Source organism: Mus musculus, chromosome 6, assembly GCF_000001635.26.
Source record: "Mus musculus strain C57BL/6J chromosome 6, GRCm38.p6 C57BL/6J".
In the NCBI taxonomy this organism is placed as follows: Eukaryota; Metazoa; Chordata; class Mammalia; order Rodentia; family Muridae; genus Mus; species Mus musculus.
The window spans coordinates 56639237-56658474 of NC_000072.6; the positions used below are offsets into that span (position 1 = coordinate 56639237).

At 41.6% G+C, this 19238-nt stretch overlaps 1 protein-coding gene across 5 annotated transcripts in view; it reads right to left on the minus strand.

Annotated features, from left to right (window-relative positions):
* Positions 1 to 13274, minus strand: part of Pde1c (phosphodiesterase 1C) — a 582713-nt gene extending 569439 nt beyond the window's left edge. For 4 of the 5 annotated variants that reach the window (XR_003956167.1, XR_003956169.1, XR_003956168.1 and 1 more), the window contains exon 1: positions 12877 to 13273. Coding sequence is in view for 2 of the 5 variants with exons in the window: in XM_006505733.4 (XP_006505796.1) it covers positions 12877 to 13168 (292 nt within the window). In the remaining 3 variants the exon portion in view is untranslated. Of the gene's footprint in view, positions 1 to 12876 lie in introns of all 5 variants that reach the window. The other variant, XM_006505730.4, reaches the window with a different exon arrangement.
* Positions 13275 to 19238: the final 5964 nt, after the last annotated feature.

Sequence of the window (19238 nt, forward strand, 5' to 3'; positions counted from 1 at the left end):
GTACAGTAAGCCCTTTTATCCACTGGGCCATCCCAGAAATGTACCTGTACAGATGCCTATCTTCCACAGCACAGCACCTTGGGCACAGCTGCTTCCAGCGACAGTAGTTAGCCAATCTCCTGCCAGTGGGTATACGTTAATGGGTTTCTTTCTCACATATACATAGTGTATTTAGATTGTACTCAGCCAAATAGCTAATTTTTATTGGCATACATATATTACACATATGATAATGGTTTTCATAAGAACATTTTCTTGTTTCAAAATGTATCAGTGTGTGTGTGCCATACATACATGATGTGTGAGTAGGCAAAGGTGTGACTATAACAGTACACATACATGTGCAAGTCAGAGGAAAACTTTGTGAAATCAGTTCTCTCCTTCCGCCTTGGCATGGGTTCTGGGGTTTGAACTTGGGTCTCAAGGCTTGTGCTTCAGTCAGCTTTCCTGCTAAGCATCTTACAGCCCTATAAGAACATTTTCACAAGGAATATGCTGTAATTTGACCTTGTTTCTCCCCTGCTTTTCTCTTCCTTCTCTCTTCCTATTTGTCCTTTTTGTCTCCCTCAGACACAAACTGTAGATGGTTTCTTTTCTACTTTTATAATATGTGTGGCCCGGCAGTGGTGGCGCACACCTTTAATCCCAGCACTTGGGAGACAGAGTCAGGAGGATTTCTGAGTTCGAGGCCAGCCTGGTCTACAAAGTGAGTGCCAGGACAGCCAGGGCTGCACAGGGAAACCCTGTCTCAAAAAAACAAAACAACAACAACAACAACAATAATAATAATAATAATAATAATAATAATAAAGTGTATATATGTGTGTATATGTGTGATATGATCATATGTACCTATATAGAATGTATTTATTTATATGTTCTACAAATGAGAGAAACATCTAATATTTGTATTTCTGACCAAGTTGATGAACTTTCTTTCACCAGAGCTTTAATGCCTCAAGCAATTCAGCACAGTGCTTAAGCCCTGGGTTTGTATCTTGCCACTTGATAGGCATGTGACATCAGATGATGCTCCATGCCTCAGTGTCTCTGTCTATGAGAAAGAGATAACAATGGAACTCACCTGACAGAATGTGCTACAGCAATCAGTGCCTGGCCTATAAGTGCTTGTTGGTAAAAGCTAACACATTGTCCCTACAAATATAGTTATTTAATTAGTTGCACTTTTCTAATCGTTAAAGGGAAGTCAAGGGCTGGTGAGATGGTTCTCTGGGCAAAGGCACCCTTGGGAACCTGACACCTGAATGCCATCCCCAGAATCCATGTGGTAAGAGAGAACTGACTCTCTAAAGTTGTTCTCTGACCTCCACACATATGTATGTTATGCATGCACACCCACATATATTAGCACACACACACAGTAAAATAATTAATGCATTTTTTAATCGAGGGCATGAAGTAAATACTGCAGAAGGATTTCAAAGTCAAGACCAGCCTAGATTACATAGGCTCTATCTCAAAAATAAAAAATAAAAGATAAATGTGACCTCCAAGTATTACTACCACATAGTAAGGTTAACAGAAAAAGACAAAACAACACACATGCTCTAGAAGTAAGAGTCATCAGAGGTCTCTACTATGGGGTGTGAGGTTTGGGGGAGAGGGGCCTGTAACAGCTTCCCTGTCCACTTGACAAGATTAATAATCACCATGGGAACTCACTTCTGAGTTTACTGGTGAGTGTGTTTTCAGAAAAGTTTAATTGAGTAGGAAAGATCCACCCTGAATGTGGGGACCACCCCATGGGCTTTGGTCGTGGGCTGAACTAAAATGAGTAAGTGAGCTGAGTAAATCCATCTTTCTTTGCTTCTTAACTGAGGATGGCTTGAAACAGTCTTCTCTTACGCCTACTGCCTGCCTGCCTTCCCCACATGCTGCACGGTGTCCCTGCAGACTATTAGCCACTTTAAAGGCATCTTTCAGATGCATTTTGTCAGATACATTTGCCACAGGAACTGGAAAGGTAACTAACTTGGGAGTCTAGTACAATATTCTTTGTCTCCTGGACTGGAAGAAGATGCCCAGTTATTAGGATGTCGACAGGGAAGAATAATAAAGTCACAAACAACTGCCATACGGAGCTGGAGAAACTCTCAAGAGCCCTGATGTGTAAATTTTTTTTACAACATGAAAATAAGGGCTGCTCAACTCTTGAAGTAACTGGGCTACAAGCCAAACCTACTGAGATTCCAAGAAGGACTTAATGAACCATACCTGACTGATCCAACTGTTCCCTGTTTTAGTTTCTTGGAGTTTATTAGAAATCTCTGAGATCAGCGAGGTTATCTAGCTCATTGGCAGGGAAAATGACAATGTGATTGAATATTCCTGGAATTTCCAAGTGGGGGTTGAGGGGTATTGAGAAATAACTATGGAGAAAAGATCTTGACACTGAATCTGAACTTCTAATACAATTTATTGGGGCTCAAAAATACCCTAAAATATTGTACCCTGGAATATATCTTTAATTAAGGGCACTTACATGTTTTAATATTCCTTCCAATAGATACAAATTTAGCTCATGAAAACTCAGACAAAGGACCAAGGTTAACTTTAGCTGTTTCTTAGGTGGGTCTTTAAACAAAAAGGGAAATATCATATGCCTTTTCTAGCACCTGAAGCACTGTATCAGAGTAAATTGGTCATAAACTGTTTTCCCTCTGCTAAGCACCACTCATTTCCCAAAGATAATCATTTACCATTGTTAGAGTTTGGGCCCATTCATTCACCTAAGATCATTTGCTACCCCCTCAAACTTGCCATAGCCCCCATGTGCTTCTATCTATGAGGAGATGTATAAAAGTGTCTAGTTCTCACTGGGCTACTGAGTAATCACATTTCTGTGACTGTTCCCTCTCATGTGAAATAAAATTGTTAACTTTCTTCTATTTTTTTGCCTATTGTCAGCTCAGCCCAATGAACATTCACATACTGGAGGACTCTTCATCACCTTGATAAACATCATCATATATCTAAATTAACATCTTTCTGTTACACTCTAGAGCATTTAGTTAACATATAGGTAACTAAGTAGGATTTCTGAAAAACAGTAAATGCAGAAAAATTGGTAGAGAAGTCAAAGAGCAGCCCTTGCAGCTGCAGAGATGATCGTCCCAAGATCATTCGAGATCTGTCAGAAGAGTAAGCACTCCAAACGTGAGGGGATAAACACTGACAGCTTCACACATATCCCCCCATCTGAGGAAACATGCATGTAAACTGGAGCTACACAGATGTCTGCCTGTGTTTTTCTTTTCAGTAAAGAAAAAAATGTGGCCAAGTACGGTGGTTTGAATAAAAATGGCCCCATAGGCCTGTATGTTTGAATGCGTAGTCACCAGGAACTGCAACTGTTTGCAAGAATTAGGATTAGCTATGCCGGGACCTAGCAAACACAGAAGTGGATGTTCACAGTCAGCTATTGGATGGAACACAGGGCCCCCAATGGAGGAGCTAGAGAAAGTACCCAAGGAGCTAAAGGGATCTGCAACCCTATAGGTGGAACAACAATATGAACTAACCAGTACCCCCCCCCCCCCCCGAGCTCGTGTCTATCTGCATATGTATCAGAAGATGACCTAGTCAGCCATCATTGGAAAGAGAAGCCCCTTGATCTTGCAAACTTTATATGCCTCAGTATAGGGGAACGCCAGGGCCAAGAAGTGGGAGTGGGTGGGTAGGGGAGTGGGGTGGAGGGTATGGGGAACCTTTGGGATAGCATTGGAAATGTAAATGAGGAAAATACCTAATTTTAAAAAAAATTAGGATTAGGAGGTGTGACCTTCTCTACTCTGATGTTTTCAAATGCCATTCTAGACTCTCCACCAGTATAGCCAGGACCAGAGAATATCCCCAACCTTTCTGACAACAGTAACTCTGGGATTTGGCTCCTTCCATTTGGAAAAATACTTAGTAATTTGTTATCTTAGTCACTGTTCTATTGCTGTGAAAAGATACCCTGACCAAAGCAACTCTTATGAAAGGAAGCATTTAATTAAAGGCTTGATTACAGTTTCAGAGGGTTTGTCCATTATATCATGGTAGGGAGCGTGGCAGAACACAGGCAGACATGATGCTGGAGAATTAGCTGAGAGCTCTACGTACTGATTCATAGGCAGCAGGCAGAGAGAGACCAGCTTGGCTTGGGCTTTTGAAACCTCAAATTCCAGCCCCAGTGACACAACTTCCTCCAACAAGGCCACACCTACTCCAAAAAGACCACACTTCCAAATCCTTCTAATTCTTGCAAATGATTGTACCCCCTACGAACTAACCATTTAAATATATGAGCCTGTGGAGGCCATTCTTATTCAAACCACCAGCTTTTCTTTACTGAAAAACAAGCAAACAAACAAAAACGTAGGCCTTTACCACTTATAAACATACTTGCAATACGCATCTTTCAATCTGAAAACTCACATCCTAGCAGGATGCTTATATTGACAGCCAGTGCAGAGCATACATAAGGAATGTGGATGTTAATCCTAGCTCATAATTACCTCTGTGCAATCTCAGCTAATTCCCACTTTAAGTTCCTTATTAATAAAGTAGGATCAGAACAGTACCATCTCGACGGTTTGGTGTGAAGTTCAAGCAAATTGCAATTGTTCAAATAATAAGAAAACTAACTGCAAAGCTAAATTATTATTTTTTAAAAAATAAGTAAACCGAATTTAGGAGCGCATTAGCATTTTTTTTTAATTTCGCTTAGGTTCAGCTTGTAGAAAATGGAGATGATGTCTAAGAAGTATTTATTTAAGCAGAGCACACCTTGGTTTCCTGGAATATTTGTTCATTAGTTTCAATTCCTCCCAACATGAATATAATCCACCTCACATTGTGGTTTACAGTGTAGATTTCTGGTATTCACCTCTACAGACTCTGATTCACTCCATCTGAGGGGTCCTGAGAGAATGCATTTTAACAAGAATCCAAGTCATTCTGGGGCAGGAATTTTCCAGCACCCTTTGAAAGAAGATAGTGCTTGCAATTTACAGAACCAGGCTTCACCTGGCATTACTTACCTTTATTTAACTTAAACTTATCATCTCTCTACCCAAATTACCAATATGAATCCTAGCTTTGCTGTTTACTAGGTCTGTAGTTTCAAGCAAGTTGTTTGACCTTTATGAGCCTGTCTCCTACCTGTGAAGTATAAAAAATAGACTCTAAAATGTGCTAAGGGCCAATGTGCAAAATATTTATCTTTCTGTCTCTCTTCCTAATCACACATTCTCAACATCTTGTGCCTAGGTGAGACTATCTATCACATGCCAAGAGAGCCAGTCAGCCATGTAAGCAAGGACAAGTCTTAAAATCCTCTGCCAATAGCATTCAGTTGGGAACTGTCGAGTAGGAACCACGGGGAAAAGCGGAAAGGCACACATGGATTCAGCATTACCACTGGGCAGGTGTGGATGGAAATGGGACCACAGGAGCCAGCATAGGTGGCTTGACACATCAAATTCTTACATCCCAGATATTCAAGGGCAGAATGGCCTAAGAAGATTTTGAACAGTTGATATATTTTAAACATCACTTACTTCACCACTGAAAAGTATTTCTAATTTTTCATTTATTGATTTTAGAAACTTTTAATATGACCAAATATAGTTAGAGAATAGCCACAAATATAATAATTCACTATATGTTGAGTATTTTATTTAGATATTACCATCAGTTAACTTCTCTCCCCAGGAGGCAGATTAAATCAACACACATTGCAATCTAAGTTGGCTAATTTAGATATATAATACACAAATTTTCAAGGATGACATACATGTGTAGGATTGGAGATCTTGACCTCAGAAGTAAGTGATGGAGACCACACCCCCAACAACCTACACAGCTTCTGTTTGTTCTTTGTCTCTGCCTTGGCTTTCTCTGTACCCTCGCCTGGCTTCCTCACTCTGCTTACTGCTTGATTCCCACGGAAGAGTCTTCATAGCATAATTACATGAAGTGATGGCCATGCCAATGGCATGGGCCAAGCACAAATATATAACTTGTATAGGTGAAGTCCATACATACCATTTCCACTTCCCAGATAAAGACTCAAAGCATTTGGTACTTAGAACTAGGGAATATCCGAGCCTCCATAATTCCAGATAAGCTTCCAGAGATTTCGTCCCTGGAACCACACTGTGAGAAAGAATTAGTAAGAAGACTCTTGAAAGTCTAACTAGCTTACAAGTGGTCTAGGAGCATGTAATGAATAATTTCCAGAAATTAATTACTTATATCCCCTGTATTGAAGGGGAAACTACAGATGCCTTAGCTTCTGTTCCTGTGATTAAGCACTGACAAAAAGCAAGTTGGAGAAGAAAAGGTTTATTTCAGTTTATAGTCCATCAGCAAAAGAAGTTAGGGCAGGAACTCAAAGCAGGAAGTTGGTGGCAGGAACTGAAGATGGAGCCATTGAGGAATTCTGCTTACTTGATTGTTCCTTGTGGCTTGCTCAGCCTGCTTTCTTATACAACCCAAGACCACCTGCTCAGGGTTGGTACCACCCACAATGAGCTAGGCTCTCCCACATCAATCATTAATTAAGAAAGTGCCCTTCAGATTTGCCTACAGGTCACCTAATTGATGGCGGCATTTATTTGACTGAAGTTTTTCTTTCCAGACAGCACTAGGTTGTGTCAAACTAACAAAATATAGCCAGGACAACAGCCATTGGCTTCATCCATTGAGAAAACTATGAAGATGGGATAATAAAGAGACCTCTCTGTGTCTCTTATACTACTAGTACAGTGGAGATCATAAGCATTCTTTCCATCAAGTCGTTCACCAGCAAGAACAAATGCATCTCTTGTGCCTGGAGATGCATTTAGCCGAAGAGCTTGGTGCCCTCTGCTATAATTTAAATCTGACTCTAGAAAAGAAAAATGACTCGTAATTACCACAGGAGAGAATAAAAGGAAAATGGTTGTGTGGCTTCTCAGCTGTGATAGGACTCAGAGTCAAGGACAGCTTCCCCATCCCCAACTCCCCGGGTGAAGGAAGAGAGTTAGGAGGGCAGCCCCTGGAGGTGACTGCTCCATCCAGGAGCCTAGCACTTGCTCATCACATGTCCTTGTTCCCTCCAGGCCTCATCAGTATTGCCTGTCTCTAGCCTAAGCCTTAGAAGTTTACTCCTGTCTGTTTAAATTAGCTCAGAGTAGGGACACACATCAAGAGATGCCCTGAGTGTTGAAGATGAAAGTGCTTAGATGTAGCCACCTACCCATCCACCCACTTTTTTAGGATGATGGGCATCCTGTTCTATTTTTCACATTAGTCAGTCTTTTTAATTCAGATGAAAATTACCAAAAAAAATTAATCCCAAGTTAAAAGCTTGGCTGGTAAAGGTTCATAATTACTCTGACATATTAGAAACTAGTGTGAGAGTGGTTGCTAAGGGACTGGAGAGGTGAAGGAATGAAAATGGCTTCACTGACCCCAGAGCATCTACCCAGACCTAACAGAGGGGAGCCATGCCTCTAACACCACATTCCTGGCTAATGCTGCCCTTCAGGTCACTTCTACGGCTGTTCTTTAAAGTGTGACCATTTGAGCAGTGGCAGTAGAAACATCTGGAACTTGTCAGACATATAGATTCTTGGTAGCTCATCTGGTTTACAAACAAAAAATCTGAGAGTGGCCCTAAAATGTTATCAAGTGACTGTAAGACACCCTTAGATGGGAACACAATCACCTGAGAGAGTTGATTCATACACTAGTACCCCAGTCCCTGTCCCATAACCAACAGTCTGGGCTTCTGGAATTGTCTTTCCAGGTGAAAGCCACTAATCCTAATGCCTGAGAGAACCTACACAGAGGAATATAGGAGTAATTTTTTTTAAGTTGTCATATAAGACAGACATGGAAGCCAGGAAGCAATCAGAACCTCTACAGCACAGTGCTTCAAGACTGCAGTTTAAAAAGTATTGATTAAATGATTACCTTAAATATGAATCGTCTTAATAGAATAACTGAAAAAACAAATATTAGTCAATGTAAAAAGAGAATTAACTACTCTACAAGAAAAACTAGACTAAATGAGAAGCATAATACTTGTCCTAACATGAAGTAAGTACATAATAATAACTACTATAAATATTTAGCATAATTTAATACATAATAAATGTGTAGAAAATTTTTAAAAAGTATTGATTGGACACTGTATGTGTGTGTGTCTGTGTGTGTGCATCTATGTCTGTGTATCTGTCTGTCTGTATGCCTGTGTATGCATGTGTTACTATTGAGTGCACACACAGGTATGTGGGCATATGTGCATACACAATCAGAACAGAACCTTGGATGCTTTCCTCTATCATTCTCTGCTTTATTACCTTCTCAAAAGACCACTGGTCTTGTAACAAACAGAAAGCTTAACTTTTCAGCTAGGCTAGTTGGCCAAAGAACTCTTCAGACCCATCTGTCTCCACCACAATATTGAGGTTGCAGGCATATACAACCATGCCCAACTTATGGCTGCTGGGGATTCAAACTCAAGCCCTAATTCTTGCAAAGAAAGTGTTCTTATCCATTGAGTCATTTCCCCAACCCCTTGGTTGTACTTTTATTTTAAATCAATGCTTAGAGATTGGAGGTGTAATTTAGTGGTAGAACACTTGTCAGACATGGAAGGTCCCATCCAGGAAGGAACTGAGGATAGGAAGGAGAGAGACATGGAACAATGAGAGAGTTAGCACTTATAGTACATGCAAATGTTAAAACAAGACCAAAAAAATATCAGGTAGAAATAACAAAACTTTAAAAGGCTTCCAAATGGCTAATATATAGACTGTTAGCCTTAATGAAATGACTTTCACCAACAGTATCAAAATAAATACCTACTCATTCAGAAAGGTCTCTAATAAAAGCTGGGAGCCACTGATAATCTTCCATAGATAGTTGGGCTATACATAAACAGCTGTTTATGCTGGAAGGGTTTTTTTTTCTCTTATTTGTTGTTTATTCTGAGTTAGATTTTCATTGAAAATTGATTAAGCTTTGATCTCAAAACTATGAAAACAAATAAATATATAAAACACCTGTGTTTGTGGCTCAGTGGGTAAAAGAAGTACTCTACAAGCATGAGGCACTGAGTTCAAATCCCAATGAGCCCATGAACAAAGTTAGACATGCCAGTAGCTTCCTGACACATCCCCAACACTGAAGGAGGCAAAGGCAACCAGTCTAGCTCAAACAGTGAGCTTCTGCTTCACCAAGAGACCTTGTCTCAAGGCCATAAGATCAAGAGCAATAGAGGAAGACTCTAGACATCCTGCTTTGCCCTCTTCATGGACACAAATGAGCACACACACCACTTACAACATGCATACATACATGCATACATACATACATACATACATACATACATACATACAGTAAACACCTCTCATTACTGTATGTCAGGTCCCCATTTGAACTTTGACATCTTATCTCACTGAATTTTTACTGCAAAATAAGAGCAGGGGACCATCACTATCCTCAATGCAATAAATCTGAGGCTTGAAGAATTTAAATTTTTATGAGAAGATACAGCTGACTGTAGACCCTGAGTTTGGTGTTCCCCTAAGGTCCTTGACTTTAACTACCACCTCAGTAATACCCAAGGTGATCCTTTCTCCATTAAAGCTCTGACACTCTCCTTGCAGAACTTTCCATTGCTTCCCTTCCCCACAGCTAAGACAAAACTTTCAAAGCATGCCACTAAGCGAGAAACTACAGGAGTTATAAATGAGAACTAAGCACGCAGAATCTAATACAGAAGCATGGGGAAATGAGTCTGCATCTCTAGAGACTTCCTGAGACCAGATTCTTGAGTTTGCTACATGAGCAGTTAGCCAGCTCCCTGTGCCTTACTGTCCTCCTCTGTAAAATGGTGATGCAAATTTTCATGTGGCAATCTCACTCAGAACTTGTCAGTGTGGCTTGTACAATAAACACTTAGGAGTCAGCATACCAAGCTAATGTGCTCCTGGAGTTCACAAATTCTGTGCTATTTTGTCTGATAATATAAATTTATAATGAAATCCGATGCCGTTCAGCCAAAGGCAACCTAATATTATGGGAACAGTTCATCCTCTTCTTACAGAAAGTAAAAATGAACTTGGCTCACAAGCCTAGTTATCTAAACCAACCGTAGGTCTAAAATATGACCTTTTCTCCCTCCTCTTCCTCTTCCTCCTCTTCCTCCTCTTTCTCTTTTTCTTTTATTCTTTTTATTCCTTTTTAGTCAAGGTCTTACTATGTTGCCCTTGTAAGCCTGAAACTTGCTACATTGCTATGTATTCCAGGCTGTCCTGGAACTCACAAAGATCTGCCTGTCTCTGTCTCCTGTAATCTGCAATTAAAGGTATATGCTGCTGGGCTTGGTAGCACGTGTTTCTGATCCCAGCATTGAGGAGATAGGCAGGCAGATATCTGTGAGTTTCAGAAGAGCCTAGTCTGTACAGTGAGACCCTATTTCAAAAATATAAAAAGATAGAAAAATGAGAGAAGAAAGAGAGACAGAGAGAGAGAGTGAAGGAGGGAGGGAGGGAAGGAGGGAGGGAGGAAGGAAGGAAGGAAGGAAGGAAGGACAAGACATGACATACCCAGTGTGATGGTTTGTATATCCTTGGACCAGGGAGTGGCACCATCTGAAGGTGTGACCTTGTTGGAATAGGTGTGACCTGGTTGGAATGGGTGTATCACTGTGTGTGTAGGTATAAGATCCTCACCCTAGTTGCCTGGAAGTCAGTCTTCCACTAGCAGCCTTTGGATGAAGACATAGAACTCTCAGCTCCTCCTGCGCCATGCCTGCCTGGATACTGCCATGCTCCCACCTTGATGATAATGGACTGAACCTGTGAACCTGTAAGCCAGCCCCAATTAAATGTTGTTTTTTATAAGACTTGCCTTGGTCATGGTGTCTGTTCACAGCAGTCAAACCCTAACTAAGACACCCGGCCTGTAGCTTTCTTTAGAAAGAACAAAGTTCAGAAACCTTCTTGCTTCTGCTTAAGAATCTTAGGTGATCTAAAACTCAAAACATTATTTCAAATGGACATAAAAGTATGAAATACAAATGGAAGGATTGACAAAACTATTCGGAAACAATAAAAAAATTAAAGTGGAAAGTACTTCCAGGGTGTACCCATGACCTCTAGAACAAAAATTAATTCAATGCAAGCTACTAGAAATTTGCTTTATGGAACTATAAATTATACAAATTTATTATAACATCCAAACAATTACTCCACATCAGGGATGTGTATGTTTGTAATTCAACTGAAACCATCAAAAGCTAGTAATGAAGAGTTCCACAAGGGAAGCCCAAACTTCATCTTATGTAATTAGGCCACAGACCAGGACACACTGTTTAAAAGCTAAACGTATGTTCACATGTTAGAAACGACCTCTAAATACCTTAGTAGTGCCTCACTTTTGCACAATATGCATACTCTCCTGACCATTTTCCCTCTAATACTTCCTTTGAGTTTTCACTGCATAGGAAACAATACAAACAGATCTGAATTCAGTTTAAAACAGCTCCTATAAGCTTAAAGAACAAGTGCCTGTCCTAAAATGCTGATCTTAGCAGAACACATGACTCCTATTCTAGTCTTCTTTCCAGGAGTACACTGATACATATCCTCTAGATGGAGAAAATATCCTTAAAAATGACATTTTACAGTGGTAAATCCTCCCTTCAGGAAATTGTGTATCATCTTTCAGTGGAAAAGTTGTTTTAAAAAAGACAAAAGCTGATGTGGACATTGAAAATATTTCATAAGAAAATGCTTAAGGACATGAACATGGATGTATCCTTAGCTCTCGGTGGGTTGAAATATAAGCCAGGTTCCTGTCCACTAGCCTCAGTCAGTCTCTTGTTTGTTAACAAAACCAATATTACACACCTAATCTACTGAGTCCTTCAAAACATGACAAGCAACCTTATTGAGTATTCATAACCAAAGGGCAGGCCAATGAATGCTTTGTTAGTTACTGTTTTTACTAATAAACTAAGAAATGTACTTCCAGTTACAAAAAAAAAAAAAAAAAAAAAAACCTGACTGATTGATTCAATGGATCCTACAAATATCGAAAACTAAAAACGTCCAAGTAGGTTTTCCTCTTTTCTGCCTTGAGAAGGTGGAAAGGTTTAGTGCCTGTATAATACTCAATATTTGCATAGTATTCTGCCATTTACAAACAAGATTCTGCTTGCATTGTAGTCCAACAAACTAGTGAAATAAGTACTGCTGTCAGCCCCATACCACAGATGAATAAACTGATGCTCAGGCACGTGTCTGACTCAAAATCACAAGAAAAACATGGGAGGAAGCTTAGATTCACACCTTAGTTCAGATTTTGTGTGAGCTTTTCACTTCTAGCACACTTCCTATCCAAGAAAAGTCACACACACACACACACACACACACACACACACACACACACACCAGAACACTTGCATTCTTCACCCGTGGAAAGTGGTCTTAGACCTGCAGAAATTTCCTTATCACTTCCTGATTCCCCTGGAAGGAGACAGGAAGGAATGCTTAATTCTTCTTTTGTCCTGTCTGTGAGAATAAAGATCTCTCCTCATGGTGCTGATACACGTGCAAAGTTAGCAAAGGGGGTCTTTAGGGTGTGTCTGTATATTTCCCCTCTGCACTTAAACCCCTATGAACGAATGACAGTCCTGAAATAACCCTTACTGAATCATAAATGCATCTTAACTCTTAAAAAGCCATGAGTATGAAGACAAGAAAAGTGAAATAATGTTGGAAGACAGAGCCTCTCCTCATCCCTTCTCCCCAAAGACAAGAACCAGAGAGCACTTCCTCGGGTCTCCAGGCAGGAGCAACCGTCAAAACTCACCTCCTGGGCTGTCGCTGGGGGAGGACTGGGACATAGCTGGCAAACGCCTCCGCACGGGGGACAGCTCCGCGCTCTCCAACTTTGGAAGCTCCTGCTGGCTGTGCTTGGCCGGCGGCGGTTCCCAGGCTGGGGAAGGTCTGAAAGAGCCTTGATGCCCGAGTACCCGACGCTGGGTTCTAGAGTCTTTGAGAGACGCGGGAGCAGCGAGCGGCACTTCTTGATGCGGCGGCGACGATCCCGGCTGCACGACGGTGTTGCGGGACCGCGCCAGCACGGAGGAGACAGAACCCATCCCAGCGGGCCAGGTCGAGATCCTCGGGGATCCGCACCCCTTGGCAGCCAAAGGCTGGCTCCCTTCCCACCCCGGGCGCCCCTGGTGGACTGCGCCTCCTCTGACACGAAGGCAGCTGAGCAGGGTGCAGGGAGAATTAAATGCTCCCACCGGAGGTGGACTGAAAGTAATCTGGTTGGTGTCTGCCTGTCTGGCTGTCCAGAGCGGATAGGGGCACAAGGGGATGGAAGTTTGTTGATTCAGATGTTCTGAGGCATTACTGGAGGAAAGGGCGTGGCAGTAAGAGAGGAGTACTTTTTCCTCCACTCTGCACTTGGTTCACCTGGGGCCAAAGGCATGGCGGATCCTTCCTCTCCAGTACAGTCCCCAGAGAGGATGAAACCTCTACCAAAGATGGAGAAGGAGCCAGCATTGTTTTCATCCCCCACGCACCACATTCTTGATAGTACCCTGCACTTAATACAATGAAATATGATCACATCTATCCCACATTTTCCTCACCCCCCAACTTCTTTCAAATTCCCCATACACACTTTGAGCTCCCAATTTCGTGTCTTTCTTTAAATAACCCACTAAGTTCAGGGCTGTTCATATGTTCATGGATGCGGGGCTGACCACTAACGAGAGCATGAGAATCTCACCAATAACCTCTTAAAGTTAATGTCGCTTCTCTATCTAGACTGTGATTCGTTGATGACACCTGTTCAGTTCTGTCCCTGTGCCTAGCTTGTCAATCATCCTCCCTCATATGTTTTCTCTGTACCCCTCAGCCTGGGCATTGCCCCCGTTGTGACTGACAAGACTGCCTATTCTTCTTTTCAGAGGTTGAGCCCAGGAAGGGAAGTGGAAGTAGAGAAAGAGTCATCTCAGCTAGTTCTGTTCTTGAGAGCCAGCGAGGAGGCGCCAGCCCTGAGAACTCCCAAGGCATTACCCCGGAGCAGCCTGGGCTCTGTTAATAGCCTGCTTTCCTGCCTGAGGTGAGGCCTTTGGCTCCATCCTGCTCTGCCAGCAGTAAGAAGATAGTGATGTGGGATGCAGGAGTGGAAAGGGAAACCTGGGATGGTGTTCTAGCTAAAATATGTTGCCCAAAGGGGTTTTAGGTACTGCCCAAGGTCACACAACCAAGTAGTTATAGAAGTGGACTCTATGGGACTCCTCTTTCTAAATCGAGTTTCCTATCCATTCTGTGCCTGTTCTAAGGATTTTTGGGCACTGAATTGTGAAGCAAGACAATTACTTATTCAATATACAGTATATTTGAGGTTACATTGTGTAAAGGGAGGCAGACCTCCCCCTACAGAGTCCAGCACTCTTTATGGCATTACACTATGGCTCTTGGCACTCATCTTTAAATTGCCATGCTCACTAGTAAATATAAAATAATATCATCACAGTGGTGGAGTCCAGAAGCAATCAGATCAATAGATGGGAGGAGAAAGGGGTTTTAGAATCTTCAGTTGGTGTTTAGAGGCACATCAGAGGATCAGCCAAGACAGGACACCTACAGGACACATAGCCTTTCTCTCTTTCAACTTGTTTCACATAGGTGAAGAAAAAAAGCCAAAATCATAATGCTTGAGCCACAATGTTACTCATGAGACTCCAACTAATTGGCCCACACAGGCCGTTACCTGGCTCCTTTTACCTTGCAAGAGCTAGGGTAGTGCCTTTTTACTCATCCAATCTCAGGGGCCCATCTTCTCAGGGCAAGCCAAAAGAATGTTACAGGGTCCATCTCCAGGACAGAGAAATGTGTAGATATAGACAGAGTAACTGTAGTGAGCGTAGGAAACTGGCTCAGATAAAGGTGAATATGGAGAGTGACATGCCTAATGACCTGCAGTTAGCAGATTGAAGATCCGGAAGAGGTTGCCTCTTGTTCCAGTTCAGCTCCAAGGTCTAAGAAGTGGCAGAGCTGATGAGATCAACTCTGAAAGTGTGAGTTTGAGTCAGAAGCAGGACAGCCAGTATCCCTGCTGGGTTGTACAGCACATTCTCCTTACTCCACCTTTTTGTTCTGGTCAAGCCAATGGCTTGAGTAAGCCCTAGCCCCCACGGCAGGGATAGTCTGCTTTAATCAGTCCACCAAATCAAACGTAATTTTAACCTCACAGACACTCCTAGAATAACATTTAAGCAAATACCTGTGCCTTCCATGGCTCCACCAGTCAACATATAAGACTAATCCTGCCATTGCAGCTACATGAATTGCTTTTTAATTCTTTGATCCCATTTTTCCTTTCCTTGCTAGCCAGAGATCTATAGCCCTATAGCCCCGTTGTAAATCCTCACTCTGGAAGGCACCTGTAGGAAGCAGAGTTTCTAGATATGCACATCTTATTCTGGCACTTGACCTGGTTTTCCTGTGAACCAGGTTCAGACATAGTTTAACCACCAAACGTTTGGTTTTGGTATATACTCACTTATAAGTGGATATTGGATGTTGAGTAAATGATAATCATACTACAATTCACAGACCCAGAAGAGCTAAGAAACAAGGGGGGAATTTAAGGGGGAATGCATGGGAAGTCCCACTGGGAAGGGACTTTCTCTGGTCCATTATTTCCCCCACTATGCCCCATCCTCCCTTTTTGGAATGGTGATGTATATCCTGTGGCATTTTATGTTAGAAGTATATGATATTTTTATTAAAAAAGCAGGAGCTTGCAATTAAGTGATCTCTTTGAGTCTAAGAAGAACTTTAGACTTCAAGCTTTTAAACAGTGCTGAAACTGTGAAAGACTATGGGGATGTATACTGTTGTATAAGATGCATTTTGTATTATGATATGGCCACAAGTCTATTTGGGCAAGGCAGTGGAATGTGATGTTTTTAATGAAAAATGTTCCCTTGCAGTCTTAGGTATTTGAATGGTGGTGAGGCTTAGATGTTACATTCTTTCTGAAAGAAGGATGTCACTGGAGGAGGTCTGTCTAGTTTGAGTTTGTCCTCTTCATTTAGTGCTTGAAGTTCAAGATGTGAGCTCTCAGCATCCGGTTCCTTCAGCCATGCCTTCGGCTTACTGACTTGTTTCTCTGCTGTGAACGTTATCCCTTTAGAACTTCGAGCTAAAATCCAATGAGTTTTTGTTGTGGTACCAACAGGAATGTGGCTGCGGGATTAGTTATAGGAGTGGTACTGATTCAGAAAGGGAGCTGGGTGTCCAGGAATCCCAGCCACGAGGATGATGACTCAAGAGAGCTGCAATCTTAGAGCTCTCTGAACAGTTTACAGGCAGCTCACTCTGCGAAGTCTCTGTTCCCAGTAGCTTAGCTGCTCAGTCTTACTGTTCACCAGCTTCGTTCTCCCTTTGTAAATCTGGGGAGGGACTTTCAAGAATCTTCCAGTTTTCCACTTTTCCAAACATGTGACCTTTAGTTATCTCCTGGGTTTAGAGAGTTTTCCGCTCTCTCTTCTGGAAAAAAAACTGTTTTGATTCAGAAAAAAAATATGCATAAGATGAAAAGTCCTATGACCTGGGCATGGTAGTGCATGCCTTCAATTCCAGCACTTAAGAGGCAGAGGCAGGCAGATCTTTGTGAGTTCAAGGCTGGCCTGGTAAACTCCAGGCCCACCATGGCTACTTAGTAAGAACCTATCCCACAAAAACAAACAACCACCACCAAATTGAAAACCCTCGACTTTACAATTTACAAATTTGAATGGAGGTACCCTGCATGTGTGAATAATATTGCTCCCAGAATCCATAAGTTACTGGATTAGTTAATTTTCTCTCCTTGTGATCAAACACTATGACCAAGACAATTTGTAGACAGAAAGGTTTGAGGAAGGCTCATGGTTCGAGGAAGTTAAGATTCACAGTGCTAAGGACAGCATAGCAGCAGGTAGAAGACATGGTGCTGGAGCAGCAGCAAAGAGCTCATATCTCACACCACAAATAGGAAGCAGAGAACAAACTCAAATAGCACAAGTCTTTATGATCTTAAAGTATGCCCCCAGTATTATACGTCCTCCATCAAGCCACACCTTCTAAGCCTCCTTAAACAATACCACCAAGTAGAGACCAAGTATTCAGATGCCCAAGAGTACGTGGGACACTTCCCTTTCAACACTACCAGTTATTAAACAAAATCTTGGTTCCAGATGTGGAATACCTTACTATGAGTTTTTGGACAAGGAATACCCAGAGATTCCTAAAATTATCTAGGAGATTACCAAAGTCCTCGACAACCTTCCCTAACAGTAGACCTTTCTGGTTACAATACCAATTTGCCAGGCAAAGTTTGTCCACTGATGCAATAGAGGGATGCCTGTTATGAGAGGCCAGGCAAAGTTTGTCCACTGATGCAATAGAGGGATGCCCGTTATGAGAGTAGCTAACTATCCTCAGAATGGCTATGAGATATTTGTATACCATGTTTACCCACTATTCAGAATACCTAGGAAGCAGAGCTCTCCCAGATGTCCATCAACAAATGAGTGGATGTAGAAAATGTGATATATATGCGCACAACAGAATTTTATTCCACTATAGTGAAGAATGAAACTGAGATTTTCAGGAAAATGGGTGGAACTGGAGATCATTATGTTATGTAAAATAAGTGAGGCCCAGAAAATATCCCATTTTCTTTCATATGCAAAATCAAAATCAAATGCAAAAAACAAAACTATTTGCCTGTGTGTTTGTATACACAGGTGATGATGATGACAACAACAACGACGATGACAACCACAGCGATGATGATGTTCTCCCACTCTGTGCTTGAACAGCAAATTGGAAAAAAATGAAACAATTGTCCTCATCTTTGTTTTCCATTTGCATTTTAGACAGAAGTCTGTATATGGGCAGCTAAAGCTTGGCTGTAGAAGCTGTCAGGGAACTTACTGGCTATATGTGATTTCATTTTTCTGGACTTGCAGTGTCTCCTCCCATGCTTGTGACTTCATCCAGCAAGGGCAGGAAGCATTGCACCAGCTCAGCAGAGTTCTGCACTGAGAAAGACGGTAAAAATCTGACTCACCTGCCAACATCCCACTAGAAACAGAACGTCATCAATACGGAACAAATTTTTTTTTGGATACTGATGGTTTTTTTAAATGACAGTGTTGAACTTTACCTGAGCTCTGTGCTTCTGGAAAATGATGGATCTTAATACCTCCCCCATTATTCTTAGTCAATCCAGGCTGCTCTGAAACAAGAAACACTACAGAGTCAGTGATTTATGTAATGTTTGTTCTTCATAGTTCAGAGGCTGGGGATCTAAAACTAGGAGGTCAGCATAGTTGTGAATTGAGTGAGGACCTTTCCCCTCCCATGTCTTCACCTTCTTTCAACAATGTCATCTTTTCTTTCCATAAAAAGCGATAATCCCATTAGTGGGCTTCTAGCTTCACAGCCTAACCCAACCCTAGTTAGCGCTCAAGGATCCTACCTGGAAATATCATTACTCTGGGGATTAAAGTTTCAACTAATGAGTTTTGGGGGCAACATAGTCAGTGTGTAGCATTCTACATAGTTGTATTCTAGAAAACCACTTACCAGAGGAAAATAATACCTTCTCCCTTCTTACTTAGAGAAGAATGAGTATGAATGTCACCTATAATGAGGCTAGACATAGACCCTCCTCTCTATTCATTAATTGTAAATGAATCACTGAATCTTCCATCAACACTGACCTGTGGAGAATTCAAGTGTTGCAAATACAGAACAAGGTTATCTTGGGCTTTCTTTAGTCCGCATTAATGGTCATTCATTGGCCACCTCTGTGTCTGACATAATATTCTTACGACTAATAGGTAGTTCCATTTGGGATGGATCAACAGGGTACGATCTTCCACCAGCCCAGAAGTTTAAAATGTCATAATATCTGAGACCTACAGCAGAGATGTCCAGTGCTTTGCCATAACCTACCTACCTGATGCTCCCATCAATCGATTGATCTGAAAGCTGCCTTGATTATGACTTTCTTTCATTCTACAGCTATTATTGCATTGGAACATGTAATGTGAGATGACGTGAATCTATGTTCCTGGGCCATAGCCATTCATATGTAGATCTAAAATAAACTCTCTTATTCCTTACTCTCTTATTCTTATTACAGCTGTGTTT